Here is a 16054-nt window from a genome sequence, read left to right as displayed (position 1 = left end):
GCTGCGATTTTGCCCCAGTTTTGCCGATTTCTCCCCAGATTTGCCGATTCCTCCATGATTTTCCCGATTCCTCCCTGATTTCACCAATTTCTCCCCAGATTTTGCCAATTTCACCCCAAATTTGCCGATTCCTCCCTGATTTTGCCAATTCTTCCCCAATTTTCCTGATTCCTCCCCAAGTTTCCCAATTTCCCCCCGATTTTCCCGATTCCTCCCCAGATTTGCCGATTACTCCCCGATTTTCCCAATTTCCCCCCGATTTTCCAGATTCCGCCCCAATTTTCCCGATTCCTCCCCGATTTTGCCGATTCCTCCCCGATTTTCCCAATTTCCCCCTGATTTTGCCGATTCCTCCCCGATTTTGCCGATTTCCCCCGATTTTCCCAATTTCCCCCCAATTTTCCCAATTTCCCCCCGATTTTCCCGATTCCCCCCAAGTTTGCCGATTCCTCCCCGATTTTGCCGATTCCTCCCCAATTTTCCCAATTCCCCCCCAAGTTTGCCGATTCCTCCCCGATTTTCCCGATTTCCCCCCGATTTTCCCGATTCCTCCCCGATTTTCCCAATTCCTCCCTGATTTTCCCAATTTTCCCTCTGATTTTCCCAATTTCCCCCCAATTTTCCCGATTCCTCCCCTTTTTCCCGACTCCTCCCCGTTTTGCCGGCCGGTCTCACCGTAGAGCTGCTGGATGCCGCGCCGGTCGTCCTCGGGCAGCTCGAAGTCCTCGGTGTCCATCCATTGGTAGAAGGGCGCCATGATGGCCGAGGGGTCGCTGGAATGTTCCAGGCCCAGGGCGTGGCCCAGCTCATGCACGGCCACCAGGAACAGGTCGTTACCTGCCGGGAGCCGTGCCCGGCGGTCAGCGGGGCGCGCCCGGCGGCGGGGCTGGGCGGGGCAGGTCATGGAAGGTCAATGGAGACCCTTCATGGCCAACATTGGGTCAAGGGAGGTCAATGGAGACCCTTCATGGTCAACATTGGGTCAAGGGAGGTCAATGGAAGGTCAATGGAGACCCTTCATGGCCAACATTGGGTCAAGGGAGGTCAATGGAGACTCTTCATGGTCAACGTTGGGTCAAGGGAGGTCAGTGGAGACTCTTTGTGGTCATGGAAGGTCATGGAAGGTCAATGTTGGGTCAATGAAGACCCTTCATGGTCAACATTGGGTCAAGGGAGGTCAATGGAAGGTCAATGGAGACCCTTCATGGCCAACATTGGGTCAAGGGAGGTCAATGGAGACCCTTCATGGTGAACATTGGGTCATGGATGGTCAATGGAGACCCTTCATGGTCATGGAACGTCAGGGTTGGGTCATGGAAGATCATGGAAGGTCAATGGAGACTCTTTATGGTCAATGGTTGTGTCATGGGAGGTCAATGGAGACCCTTCATGGTCAACGTTGGGTCAAAGGAGGTCAATGGAGACCCTTCATGGTCAACGTTGGGTCAAGAAAGGTCAACATTGGGTCAATGGAGACCCTTCATGGTCAAGGTTGGGTCATTGTTGGGTCAATGGAGACCCTTCATGGTCAACATTGGGTCAACGTTGGGTCAATGGAGACCCTTCATGGTCAACATTGGGTCAACGTTGGGTCAATGGAGACCCTTCATGGTCAAGGTTGGGTCAAGGTTGGGCCAATGGAGACCCTTCATGGTCAAGGTTGGGTCAAGGTTGGGCCAATGGAGACCCTTCATGTTCATTGTTGGGTCAATGGAGACCCTTCATGGTCAAGGTTGGGTCATGGAAGGTCAATGTTGGGTCAATGGAGACCCTTCATGGTCAACGTTGGGTCATGGATGGTCAATGGAGACCCTTCATGGTCAACGTTGGGTCATGGAAGGTCAATGTTGGGTCAATGGAGACCCTTCATGGTCAACGTTGGGTCATGGATGGTCAATGGAGACCCTTCAAGGTCCTGGCAGCTCAATCCCCACCCCCAACACCCAAACGCCCTCCAGGTGTGCCCAGGTGAGGCCCGGTGTGACTCAGTTTCCCCCAGGTGAACCCAAACCCCCCAAAATCCCCATTTTTAACCCAAAATCCCCATTTTTAACCCGAATTCCACCGGGTTTTTTTTGTTTTCCCCCATTCCCAGGTGTGCCCAGGTGTGACTCAGTTTCCCCCAGGTGAGCCCAAACCCCCCAAAATCCCCATTTTTAACCCAAAATCCCCATTTTTAACCCGAATTCCACCGGGTTTTTTTTGGTTCCCCCCTCCCAGGTGCCCCCAGGTGTGCCCAGGTGCACCCAGGTGAGCCCAAACCCCTCAAAATCCCCATTTTTAACCCAAAATCCCCATTTTTAACCCCCAAATCCCCATTTTTAACCCGAATTCCACCGGGTTTTTTTTTGGTTCCCCCCTCCCAGGTGCCCCCAGGTGCGCCCAGGTGCGCCCAGGTGCGCCCAGGTGCGCCCCCCGGGTGCTCTCTCACCGCTCAGGTCGTCGCCGCGGTGCGTCCAGGGCTCGGCGCCGTCGAAGTGCGTGTCGCCGCCGATGTGGGGCCCGGGGAAGTAGGCGTGCGCCAGGAAGCCGCCGGGGCCGTCGAAGGGCGTGGCGTCGCCGTGGAAGCCCTCGGCGAAGAGCACCATGATGTCGGCGCCGGGCGCGGCGCCGGCGCGGATGCGCGCGTACGGGACCTCGCGGAAGCGCAGCGCCGGCGCGGCCGACGCCCACACCTGGAAGGCGCGGCGGATGGCGGCGCGCGTGGCGGCCTCGCCCACCTTGGGCGTGTAGTTCTGGATGCTGCGGGGGATGGGGGGGGGGGGCGCAGGTGGGGCGCAGGTGAGCCCCAGGTAACCCCCAGGTGTGCCCCAGGTGTGCCCCAGGTGTGCCCAGGTAACCCCCAGGTGTGCCCAGGTGTGCCCCAGGTGACCCCAGGTGTGCCCCAGGTGTGCCCAGGTGAGCCCAGGTGTGCCCAGGTGTGTCTCAGGTAACCCCCAGGTGTGTCCCAGGTGTGCCCCAGGTGTGCCCAGGTGTGTCCCAGGTCTGCCCCAGGTGTGCCCAGGTGTGCCCAGGTGTGTCCCAGGTAAACCCCCATGTGTGCCCCAGGTGTGCCCAGGTGTGCCCCAGGTGTGGCACAGGTAACCCCCAGGTGTGGCACAGGTGTGCCCAGGTAACCCCCAGGTGTGCCCAGGTAAGTCCCAGGTGTGTCCCAGGTGTGCCCAGGTGTGTCCCAGGTGTGCCCCAGGTAACCCCAGGTAACCCCCAGGTGTGCCCCAGGTGTGCCCAGGTGTGTCCCAGGTAAACCCCCATGTGTGCCCCAGGTGTGGCACAGGTAACCCCCAGGTGTGCCCAGGTAACCCCCAGGTGTGCCCAGGTGTGCCCCAGGTGTGCCCCAGGTAACCCCCAAGTGTGGCAAAGGTGTGCCCAGGTGTGTGTTACCTGTGCCAGGTGTGCGTTACCTGTGCCAGGTGCGTTACCTGTGCCAGGTGTGCCCAGGTGTGTGTTACCTGTGCCAGGTGTGTGTTACCTGTGCCAGGTGTGCGTTACCTGTGCCAGGTGTGTGTTACCTGTGCCAGGTGTGCCCAGGTGTGTGTTACCTGTACCAGGTGTGCGTTACCTGTGCCAGGTGTGCGTTAGCTGTGCCAGGTGTGTGTTACCTGTACCAGGTGTGTTACCTGTACCAGGTGTGTGTTACCTGTACCAGGTGTGTTACCTGTGCCAGGTGTGTGTTACCTGTGCCAGGTGTGCGTTACCTGTGCCAGGTGTGTGTTACCTGTACCAGGTGTGCGTTACCTGTGCCAGGTGTGCCCAGGTGTGTGTTACCTGTGCCAGGTGTGTTACCTGTGCCAGGTGTGCGTTACCTGTGCCAGGTGTGCGTTACCTGTGCCAGGTGTGTTACCTGTGCCAGGTGTGCGTTACCTGTACCAGGTGTGTGTTACCTGTGCCAGGTGTGTGTTACCTGTGCCAGGTGTGCGTTACCTGTGCCAGGTGCGTTACCTGTGCCAGGTGTGTTACCTGTGCCAGGTGCGTTACCTGTGCCAGGTGCGTTACCTGTGCCAGGTGTGCCCAGGTGTGTGTTACCTGTGCCAGGTGTGTGTTACCTGTGCCAGGTGTGCGTTACCTGTGCCAGGTGTGTGTTACCTGTGCCAGGTGTGTGTTACCTGTCCCAGGTGTGTGTTACCTGTGCCAGGTGTGCCCAGGTGTGTGTTACCTGTCCCAGGTGTGTTACCTGTGCCCAGCTGTGCCCAGGTGTGCGTTACCTGTGCCAGGTGTGCGTTACCTGTGCCAGGTGTGTTACCTGTGCCAGGTGTGTTACCTGTGCCAGGTGTGTTACCTGTGCCAGGTGTGCGTTACCTGTGCCAGGTGTGCGTTACCTGTGCCAGGTGTGTTACCTGTGCCAGGTGTGTGTTACCTGTGCCAGGTGTGTGTTACCTGTGCCAGGTGTGCGTTACCTGTGCCAGGTGCGTTACCTGTGCCACGTGTGTGTTACCTGTACCAGGTGTGTGTTACCTGTGCCACGTGTGTTACCTGTGCCAGGTGTGTGTTACCTGTACCAGGTGTGTTACCTGTCCCAGGTGTGTGTTACCTGTGCCAGGTGTGTGTTACCTGTGCCAGGTGTGTGTTACCTGTGCCAGGTGTGCCCAGGTGTGCGTTACCTGTGCCAGGTGTGTGTTACCTGTCCCAGGTGTGTGTTACCTGTGCCAGGTGTGTGTTACCTGTGCCAGGTGTGCGTTACCTGTCCCAGGTGTGCGTTACCTGTGCCAGGTGTGTGTTACCTGTCCCAGGTGTGTGTTACCTGTGCCAGGTGTGCCCAGGTGTGTGTTACCTGTCCCAGGTGCGTTACCTGTGCCAGGTGTGTGTTACCTGTGCCAGGTGTGTGTTACCTGTCCCAGGTGTGTGTTACCTGTGCCAGGTGTGCCCAGGTGTGTGTTACCTGTCCCAGGTGCGTTACCTGTCCCAGGTGTGTGTTACCTGTGCCCAGCTGTGCCCAGGTGTGTGTTACCTGTCCCAGGTGTGTGTTACCTGTGCCCAGCTGTGCCCAGGTGTGCGTTACCTGTCCCAGGTGTGTGTTACCTGTGCCCAGCTGTGCCCAGGTGTGTGTTACCTGTGCCAGGTGTGCGTTACCTGTACCAGGTGTGTGTTACCTGTACCAGGTGTGTGTTACCTGTCCCAGGTGTGTGTTACCTGTGCCCAGCTGTGCCCAGGTGTGTGTTACCTGTCCCAGGTGTGCGTTACCTGTCCCAGGTGCGTTACCTGTAGGTGATCTCGGGCTGCTCCCAGCGCAGCCCCTGCAGGGCGAAGCGGCGCCGCCGCACCTGAGCCTTCACCTGCGGCCCGAACTTATCGGGGACCCCGCACCGGGGGCGGCGCATGGCCCTGCGGGACCAGTACGGACCAGTAAGGACCAGTAAGGACCAGTACGGACCAGTACGGACCAGTAAGGACCAGTATGGACCAGTATGGACCAGTATGGACCAGTATAAACCAGTACGGACCAGTATGGACCAGTATGGACCAGTACGGACCAGTAAGGACCAGTATGGACCAGTATAAACCAGTATGGACCAGTATGGACCAGTATGGACCAGTATGGACCAGTATGGACCTGTACGGACCAGTATAAACCAGCATGGACCAGTATAAACCAGTATGGACCAGTACGGACCAGTACGGACCAGTACGGACCAGTATGGACCAGTATGGACCAGTACGGACCAGTATGGACCAGTATAAACCAGTATTGACCAGTATGGACCAGTACGGACCAGTATGGACCAGTATGGACCAGTATGGACCAGTACGGACCAGTATGGACCAGTATGGACCAGTATGGACCAGTATGGACCAGTATGGACCAGTACGGACCAGTATGGACCAGTATAAACCAGTATGGACCAGTATGGACCAGTATGGACCAGTACGGACCAGTATGGACCAGTATAAACCAGTATGGACCAGTACGGACCAGTATGGACCAGTATGGACCAGTATGGACCAGTAAGGACCAGTACGGACCAGTACGGACCAGTACGGACCAGTAAGGACCAGTATGGACCAGTATGGACCAGTAAGGACCAGTATGGACCAGTATGGACCAGTATGGACCAGTATAAACCAGTACGGACCAGTATGGACCAGTATGGACCAGTACGGACCAGTAAGGACCAGTATGGACCAGTATAAACCAGTATGGACCAGTATGGACCAGTATGGACCAGTATGGACCAGTATGGACCAGTACGGACCATTATGGACCAGTATGGACCAGTATGGACCAGTATGGACCAGTATGGACCAGTATAAACCAGTACGGACCAGTATGGACCAGTATGGACCAGTACGGACCAGTAAGGACCAGTATGGACCAGTATAAACCAGTATGGACCAGTATGGACCAGTATGGACCAGTATGGACCAGTATGGACCTGTACGGACCAGTATAAACCAGCATGGACCAGTATAAACCAGTATGGACCAGTACGGACCAGTACGGACCAGTACGGACCAGTATGGACCAGTATGGACCAGTACGGACCAGTATGGACCAGTATAAACCAGTATTGACCAGTATGGACCAGTACGGACCAGTATGGACCAGTATGGACCAGTATGGACCAGTACGGACCAGTATGGACCAGTATGGACCAGTATGGACCAGTATGGACCAGTATGGACCAGTACGGACCAGTATGGACCAGTATAAACCAGTATGGACCAGTATGGACCAGTATGGACCAGTACGGACCAGTATGGACCAGTATAAACCAGTATGGACCAGTACGGACCAGTATGGACCAGTATGGACCAGTATGGACCAGTAAGGACCAGTACGGACCAGTACGGACCAGTACGGACCAGTAAGGACCAGTATGGACCAGTATGGACCAGTAAGGACCAGTATGGACCAGTATGGACCAGTATGGACCAGTATAAACCAGTACGGACCAGTATGGACCAGTATGGACCAGTACGGACCAGTAAGGACCAGTATGGACCAGTATAAACCAGTATGGACCAGTATGGACCAGTATGGACCAGTATGGACCAGTATGGACCAGTACGGACCATTATGGACCAGTATGGACCAGTATGGACCAGTATGGACCAGTATGGACCAGTATAAACCAGTACGGACCAGTATGGACCAGTATGGACCAGTACGGACCAGTAAGGACCAGTATGGACCAGTATAAACCAGTATGGACCAGTATGGACCAGTACGGACCAGTATGGACCAGTATAAACCAGTATTGACCAGTACGGACCAGTACGGACCAGTATGGACCAGTATGGACCAGTATGGACCAGTACGGACCAGTATGGACCAGTATAAACCAGTATGGACCAGTATGGACCAGTATGGACCAGTACGGACCAGTATGGACCAGTATAAACCAGTATGGACCAGTACGGACCAGTATGGACCAGTATGGACCAGTACAGACCATTATGGACCAGTATAGACCAGTATGGACCGGTCCAAACCAGTCCAGAGCCCCCACCTGAGAAAACCACAAAATTCGGCACCAAAACCCCCCAAAAAAATCCCAAAATTCCCCAAAAATCCCCGAAATTCCCCGAAATTCCCAGAATTCCCAAAAACCCTGAACCCAACCCCGTTGACCCAAAACCGCCGTTTTTCACCCCAAAATTTCCAACATCGACCCCAAAAATGCAGATTTTGGCATCCCATTGATCCAAAACCGCCATTTTTGGCCCCAAAACCCAACGATGACCCCAAACCCAACCCCGTTGACCCAAAATCTCCGTTTTTTCACCCAAAACCCAACAATGACCCCAAACCCAACCCCATTGACCCAAAATCGCCGTTTTTGAACCAAACCCAACCCCGTTGACCCAAAATCTCTGTTTTTCCACCCAAAACCCAACAATGACCCCAAACCCAACCCCATTGACCCAAAATTGCCGTTTTTGACCCAAAACCCAACAATGACCCCAAACCCAACCCCATTGACTCAAAATCTCCATTTTTGACCCAAACCCGCAAATTTTCACCCAAAACTGCCGTTTTTGACCAAAACCTGCCATTTTTGACCCAAACTCTCCGTTTTTCCACCCAAAACCCAACAATGACCCCAAACCCAACCCCGTTGACCCAAAATCTCCGTTTTTGACCCAAATCCTAGCAATGACCCCAAACCCAACCCCGTTGACCCAAAATCTCTGTTTTTCCACCCAAAACCCAACAATGACCCCAAACCCAACCCCATTGACCCAAAATCGCCGTTTTTGACCCAAACCCAACCCCGTTGACCCAAAATCGCCGTTTTTGACCCAAACCCAACAATGACCCCAAACCCAACCCCATTGACCCAAAATTGCCGTTTTTTCACCCAAAACCCAGCAATGACCCCAAACCCAACCCCATCGACCCAAAATCGCCGTTTTTGACCCAAACCCAACAATGACCCCAAACCCAACCCCGTCGACCCAAAATCGCCGTTTTTTCACCCAAAACCCAGCAATGACCCCGCCCGCCGGGGCCGTTGGGCGCGGACGCACCGGATGGTCTCGGCGTCGGCGGTGCCGGTGACGGGGATGCCGTAGAAGCTCTGCATGGCCGCCAGCGCCGCCGAGAGCGAGGCCGGCGCCGCGCGCGGCCGCGAGCGGAGGTCGCCGGGAGGGAGGTACCCGTACTGCTGCAGCCAGGCCTGCCGGGGAAAAACCATCCCGGGGCTTTCGGGGATTTTGGGGAATTTTGGGGAATTTCGGGATTTTCGGGAATTTTCCCTGATTTTTTCCTGATTTTTTTTGGGGGATTTTCCCTGATTTTTCCTGATTTTTTGGGGATTCTGGGGATTTTTCCTGATTTTTTCCCTGATTTTTTGGGGATTTTTGGGGATTTTTCCTGATTTTTTCCTAATTTTTGGGGGGGGGGATTTTTCCTGATTTTTTTTCTGATTTTTTGGGGGATTTTTGGGGATTTTTCCTGATTTTTTTCCTGATTTTTTTCCTGATTTTTCCTGATTTTTTCCTGATTTTTTTGGGATTTTTCCTGATTTTTTTCTGATTTTTTGGGGATTTTTTCCTGATATTTTTCCTGATTTTTCCTGATTTTTTCCTGATTTTTTTCTGATTTTTTGGGGGATTTTTCCTGATTTTTTTTCCTGATTTTTTTTTTTTTTTAATTTTTCCTTTTTTTTCCTGATATTTTTGGGGATTTTGGGGCGATTTTTCCTGATTTTTTCCCTGATTTTTTGGGGATTTTTCCTGATATTTCCTGATTTTTGGGGGGGGATTTTTCCTGATTTTTTTTTTTCCTGATTTTTGGGGATTTTTCCTGATTTTTCTTGATTTTTCCTGATTTTTTAGGGATTTTCCCTGATTATTTTCCTGATTTTTCCTGATTTTTTCCTGATTTTTTCCTCTGATTTTTTGGGGATTTTTCCTGATTTTTCCTGATTTTTTCCCTGATTTTTTTTTTGATTTTTCCTGATTTTTATCTTTATTTTTTGGGGATTTTTTCTGATATTTCCTGATTTTTGGGGGATTTTTCCTGAATTTTCCTGTTTTTTCCTGATTTTCGGGGGGAATTGTTCCTGATTTTTCCTGGATTTTTTTTTTTTCCGATTTTTTGGGGGATTTTTCCCGATTTCTTTTTAATTTTTGGGATTTCCCGATTTTTTTTATTTGAAATTTTATTGTATTTTTCCCGATTTTTGGGGGATTTTTTTTCTTTTTTTTTTTTTCCCTTATTTAAATTTTTTTTTTTTCCCGATTTTTTGGGGAGCTTTCCCCAATTTTTATTGGATTTCTTGGGATTTTTCCTGATTTTACAGGGTTTTTCCTGATTTTATGGGAATTTTTCCCGATTTTCTGGGACATTTCTAAAGTTTTTTTTTAATTTTTTGGGGGGGATTTTTCCTGATTTTTTTGGGATTTTCCCCCGATTTTTTAAAATTTTTTTTTTATTTTTCCCGATTTTATGGGGATTTTTCCCTGATTTTGTCCTGATTTTTTCCTGATTTTTTTGGTGATTTTTCCTGATTTTACGGGGATTTTTCCCGATTTTTTGGGGGGATATTCCCCCCCTTTTTTTTTTATTTTTCCCGATTTTTCAGGGATTAAATTTTTTTTAATTTATTTTTTATTTCTCTTGATTTTTTTTTTAACTTTCCCCGATTTTGGGGGATTTTTCCCAATTTCTTTTCGGACTTTTCCCCATTTTTGGGGGATTTTCCTGATTTTTTGAGCCGATTTGGGTTTTTTTTTATTTCATTGCGGATTTTTCCTGTTTTTCTGTCACTTTTTGGGATTTGTTTCCATTTTGGAGATTTTTGGGGATTCCTGGAGGTTTTTGGGGATTCCTGAGGGATTTTTTTGGGGCTTTTTTCCACTTTTTTGGGCACTTTTTGGGAGTTTTTCTTGCTTTTTTTTTTTTTTTTTTTTTGCCATTTTGTCCTTTTTTTAAAATTTTTAGATTTTTATTTATTTTAAAGCTTTTTTTGACAATTTTCTGAATTTTTCAGGATTTTCCGGGGGCACCATTGGGAATTTTGGTGCTTTTTGGGCAATTTTTTTGGCTTTTAAATCAAATTTTGGTTTCTTTATTTGGTTTTTTTCCCTTTTTTTTTTTTTTTTCTTCTTTTTGCTTTCCCCAAAATTTTTATTTTCCCTGATAATTCTGGGGATATTTTTTTCTCCCTTTTTAAGAAAAAAAAAAATTACATTTTTTGGCCATTTTTGGGTGGGTTTGGAGCCTTTTTTGGGCGATTTTTGGGCATTTTTGGGTTGGTTTGGGCGATTTTTGGGGTGGTTTTGCCTTTTTTCCCGATTTTGGGGTTTTTTTTTGGGTGGATTTTGGGGTCCTGCTGGATTTTTTGGGGCTCACAGAGGAATTTTGGGGACCTTTGGAGGAGTTTTGGGGTTTTTGGGGGGGGAAATTTGGGGCTCCCGGGTGAATTTTGAGGGAATTTTGGGGGGTCCCGGGTGGAATTTTGGGCAATTTTGGGGCAATTTTGGGGCTTCCGGATAAAAATTTGGGGTCCCGGGTGGAATTTTGGGGGTTTTTAGGGCAATTTTGGGACTCCCGGATCGAATTTTTGGGTCTGGGGTGGAATTTTGGGGGGTCCTGAGTGGAATTTTGGGGGTCCCAGGTGAATTTTGGGGCAAATTTTTTTAGTTTTGAATCGAATTTTGGGGGTCCTGGATGAATTTTGGGGCGTCTGGGGTGGAATTTTGGGGCTTCAGGATCAAATTTTGGGGGTCCTGAGTGGAATTTTGGGGGTCCCGGGTGAATTTTGGGGGGTCCTGGTGAGATTTGGGGGGTCCCGGGTGAATTTTGGGGGGTCCTGGGTGGATTTTGGGTCCTTTTGTGGCAATTTTGGAGTTTTGAATCGAATTTTGGGGGTTCCTGGATGAAATTTTGGGGCTTCAGGATCAAATTTTGGGGGTCTGGGGTGGAATTTTGGGGGTCCCGGGTGAATTTTTGGCAATTTTGGGGTTTCAGGATCAGATTTTGGGAGTCCTGGGTGGAATTTGGGGCAATTTTGGGGCAATTTTGGGGCTTCTGGACGAAAATTTGGGGTCCCAGGTGGAATTTTGGGTCCTTTTGGGGCAATTTTGGAGTTTTCAATCGAATTTTGGGGGTCCTGAGTGGAATTTTGGGGGCCCCAGGTGAGATTTGGGGGGTCCTGGATGAATTTTGGGGTTTTTTAGGGCAATTTTGGGACTCCTGGATCGAATTTTTGGGTCCCAGGTGGAATTTTGGGTCCTTTTGGGGCAATTTTGGAGTTTTGAATCGAATTTTGGGGGTCCAGATGAATTTGGGGGGTCCTGCATGAAATTTTGGGGGTCTGGGGTGGAATTTTGGGGGTCCCAGGTGGGATTTTGGGTCCTTTTGGGGCAATTTTGGGGCTCTGGTTGAAATTTTGGGGGTTCCAGATGAATTTTGAGGGGTCCTGGATGAAATTTTGGGGGTCCGGGGTGGAATTTTGGGGGTCCCAGGTGGAATTTTGGGTCCTTTTGGGGCAATTTTGGAGTTTTGAATCGAATTTTGGGGGTCCCAGGTGAGATTTGGGGGGTCCTGGATGAAATTTTGGGGGTCTGGGGTGGAATTTTGGGGTTCCCAGGTGAATTTTGGGATATTTTGGGGCTACTGGGTGAAATTTTGGGGGTCCTGATGAAATTTTGGGGGTCCTGGGTGGAATTTGGGGCAATTTTGGGGCAATTTTGGGGCTTTGGGGTAAAAATTTGGGGTCCCAGGTGGAATTTTGGGTCCTTTTGGGGCAATTTTGGGGCTCTGGTTGAAATTTTGGGGTCCCAGATGAATTTTGGGAGGTCCTGGATGAATTTTGGGGGTCCTAGATGAATTTTGGGGGTCCTGAGTGGAATTTTTGGGGACCTGGGTGGAATTTTGGGGCTTCCCGGGTGAATTTTGGGGCAATTTTGGGGCTTCTGGATCAGATTTTGGGGCTCCCAGGTGAGATTTGGGGTGTTCCAGGTGAATTTTGGGCAATTTTGGGGCTTCTGGATGAAATTTTGGGGGGTCCTGGGTGAATTTTGGGCAATTTTGGGGGTCCCGAGGAGATTTTTGGGGGAGTTCCGGGTGAATTTTGGGCACTTTTGGGGAAATTTCGGGGACTTCAGGTGAACTTTGGGCAATTTTGGGGCTCCCAGTTGGAATTTTGGGGGTCCCGGGTGAATTTTGGGCATTTTTGGGGAAATTTCGGGGACTTCAGGTGAATTTTGGGCATTTTTGGGGTTCCCAGGTGGAATTTTGGGGTTCCCGGGTGAATTTTGGGACAATTTTGGGGTTCCCGGGTGGAATTTTGGGGTTCCCAGCTGGAATTTTGGGGGTCCCGGGTGAATTTTGGGCAATTTTGGGGTTCCCAGGTGGAATTTTGGGGGTCCCGGGTGAATTTTGGGACAATTTTGGGGTTCCCGGGTGGAATTTTGGGGTTCCCAGCTGGAATTTTGGGGGTCCCGGGTGAATTTTGGGCATTTTTGGGGTCCCCAGTTGGAATTTTGGGGTTCCTGGGTGAATTTTGGGGCAATTTTGGGGAAAATTTTGGGGTCCCCAGTTGGAATTTTGGGGTTCCCGGGTGAATTTTGGGACAATTTTGGGGCTCCCGAATCCAATTTCGGGTCCCCCGCCCCTCCCCCCTCGCGTCATTTTGGGCTTTTTTGGGGATTTTTCTTTTGGTTTTTTTTTTCGGGAAAGTTTGGGCGTGGCCGCCCCTCCCCCACCTTCCCCCTTTCCAAAATCTTTTTTTTTTTTGGGAAAATTTTTTGGGGGGGGGGGAAAAAAACCCCGGGAATTTTCATGGCAAAGGGGGGGGGGGGGTGGGGGAGGGGCAGGAGCGGCCACGTCTCGCCCCTCCCCCACCCCGCGCGGGTTTTTTTTTGGGAGAAAAATGCGGAAAAAGCGGAAGTTTCGGCGCCATCCCAAAAAAAACCCAAAACCGGGAAAAAAGCGGAAAAAAAGGGCAAAAAAAAAAGAAAAGAAAAGGAAAAAAAAGGGTGGGGGAGGGGCGAGAGGGAGACGTGGCGGGGGGGGGGAGGGGCAGGGAGGGGAAACCCCCCCCAAAATTTGGGTTCGGAGCCCGAAATTTGGGGATTGCAGCCGAAATTTGGGGGTCCCGAACGGAAATTTGGGGGTCCCGTATGGAAATTTGGGGGTTCAGGATGGAAATTTGGGGGTTTCAACCCAAAATTTGAGGGTCCCGGATGGAAATTTGGGAGTTTCAACCCAAAATTTGGGGGTCCCGGATGGAAATTTGGGGGTCCCGGATGAGAATTTGGGGGTTTCAACCCAAAATTTGGGGGTCCCGGATGGAAATTTGGGGGTCCCGGATGAGAATTTGGGGGTTTCAACCCAAAATTTGGGGGTCCCGGATGGAACTTTGGGGGTCCCGGACGGAAATTTGGGGGGTCCCGGTCCAAAATTTGGGGGTTTCAACCCAAAATTTGGGGGTCCCGGATGGAAATTTGGGGGTTTCAACCCAAAATTTGGGGGTCCCGGATGGAAATTTGGGGGTCCCGGACGGAAATTTCGGGGTTTCAACCCAAAATTTGGGGGTCCCGGACGGAAATTTCGGGGTTTCAACCCAAAATTTGGGGGTCCCGGACGGAAATTTGGGGGTTCAGGACGGAAATTTGGGGATTTTAACCCAAAATTTGGGGGTTCCGGCCCGGAGGGAAAATTGGGGATTTTAACCCAAAATTTGGGGCTTCCGGTCCAAAATTTGGGGGTTTCAACCCAAAATTTGGGGGTCCCGGATGGAAATTTGGGGAATTCAGGTGCAAATTTGGGGATTTTCACCCGATTTTTGGGGGTCCCGACCTGAATTTGGGAATTCTGAGTCGAAATTTGGGGGCCCGGCGCCAAAATTCGGGGATTTCAACCCAAAATTTTTGGGTCCCGGATGGAAATTTGGGCATTTCAGCCCCAAATTTGAGGGTCCTGCTCCAAAATTTGGGGGTCCTGGATGGAAATTTGGGGGTCCCGGTCCAAAATTTGGGGATTTCGACCCAAAATTTGGGGGTCCCGGTCCAAAATTTGGGGGTTTGAACCCAGAATTTGAGGGTCCCGAGCCGAAATTTGGGGATTTCAACCCAAAATTTCGGGTCCCGAGCCGAAATTTGGGGGTCCCGGATGGAAATTTGGGGATTTCAACCCAAAATTTGGGGGTCCCGAGCCGAAATTTGGGAGTTCAGGATGGAAATTTGGGGGTTCCGGATGGAAATTTGGGGGTTCAGGATGGAAATTTGGGGATTCCAACCCAAAATTTCGGGGTCCCGATCCGAAATTTGGGAATTTTAACCCAAATTTTGGGGTCCCGAGCTGGAATTTGGAGATTTTGAGATGAAATTTGGGGGTCCTGAGCCAAAATTTGGGGATTTCAGCCCAAAATTTGGGGGTCTCGCGCCAATTTTTGGGGTCCCGAGCCAAAATCTGGGGATTTCAACCCAAAATTTGGGGGTCCCGAGCCGAAATTTGGGGTTCAGGTCCAAAATTTGGGGATTTCAACCCAAAATTTGAGGGTCCTGCTTCAAAATTTGGGGGTCTCAGATGGAAATTTGGAGATTTCAACCCAAAATTTGGGGATTTTAACCCAAATTTTGGGGATTTTTAACCCAAAATTTTGGTGTCCCGAGCCAAAATTTGGGAATTTTAACCCAGAATTTGGGAATTTTAACCAAAATTTGGGGAATTTAACCCAAAATTTGGGGGTCCCGAGCCGAAATTTGGAGTTTCCAGCCCAGATCTTGGGGTGAAACCGCCGGATTTTGGGGTTTTTGGGCTAAAACTGGAATTTTTGGGGTTTTTTTGGGGTGAAATCGCCAAATTTCGGGTTTTTTTTGGGTAAAAATTCTGGATTTTGGGGGTTTTGGGGTAAAACCGGAATAATTTGGATTTTTTTGGGGTTAAACCACCGGATTTTGTTTTTTTTGGGTTAAAACCGCCGGATTTTGGGGTAAAGTTGACGGATTTTGGGTTTTTTTTGGGGTTAAAACCGCCGGATTTTGGGTTTTTTTGGGGTTTCCAAGGGCGGCGGATTTTTGGGGGGGGGGTCCCGGGGTCTCACCTCGGGCGAGAAGCGGGGCTGGGGGGCGGCGGGGGGGGGCAGGACCCCCCAAAAAATCAGGAGCCCCAGGAGCATCTCCGGGAGCGGCGCTGCGTTTGGGGAGGGGGAGGGGGGGGAAATCCCAAAAAAAACGGGGGGGGAGGGGCTTGGGGGGTGGGGGGAGGGGCTTGGGGGGTGGGGGAGGGGCCTGCAGGGAAAAAAACCGAAAATTTGGGTTTTTTTGGGTTTTTTTGGTTTTTTTTTTTAACGGGGGGGGGCGCGTGGGAAGCTCAGTTGGCGCCCCCTGGCGGGCGGGAGGATCAAAGGGGCGCCCCAAAATTTTTGGGGGATTTTGGGGGGGGGGGGGGAGGTGGGGGAGGGGCAGGATGTGGTCGGCCCCTCCCCCACCCCCCCCCGGTCAGGTGACTCGGCACACGCCGGCGGTGACGTCATCGCGAGGGGGGGGGCGATTTTGGGGGAATTCTGGAGGAGTTTTTGGGGAATTTTGGGGGTCCCGGGCAGATTTTGGGGGAATCCTGGAGGAGTTTTTGGGGAATTTTGGGGGTCCCGGGCAGATTTTG

The 16054-nt window shown here is 51.0% G+C and overlaps 1 protein-coding gene across 1 annotated transcript; it reads right to left on the bottom strand.

Annotated features, from left to right (window-relative positions):
* Positions 1–647: 647 nt before the first annotated feature.
* On the bottom strand, positions 648–15587 carry LOC128782813 (matrix metalloproteinase-14-like; the record flags this gene model as incomplete). The annotated part of the gene is made up of 5 exons (XM_053933298.1): positions 15495–15587; positions 8467–8615; positions 5197–5319; positions 2432–2742; positions 648–837 (listed from the first exon to the last, which is right to left on the bottom strand). Coding segments are annotated over exons 1-5 (848 nt in total), but the record flags the coding sequence as incomplete, so codon positions are not given.
* Positions 15588–16054: the final 467 nt, after the last annotated feature.

The sequence above is a fragment of the Vidua chalybeata genome (genome assembly GCF_026979565.1).
Source record: "Vidua chalybeata isolate OUT-0048 chromosome 38 unlocalized genomic scaffold, bVidCha1 merged haplotype SUPER_38_unloc_3, whole genome shotgun sequence".
Classification (NCBI taxonomy): Eukaryota; Metazoa; Chordata; class Aves; order Passeriformes; family Viduidae; genus Vidua; species Vidua chalybeata.
This window is presented reverse-complemented; position numbering and strand designations above follow the sequence as displayed.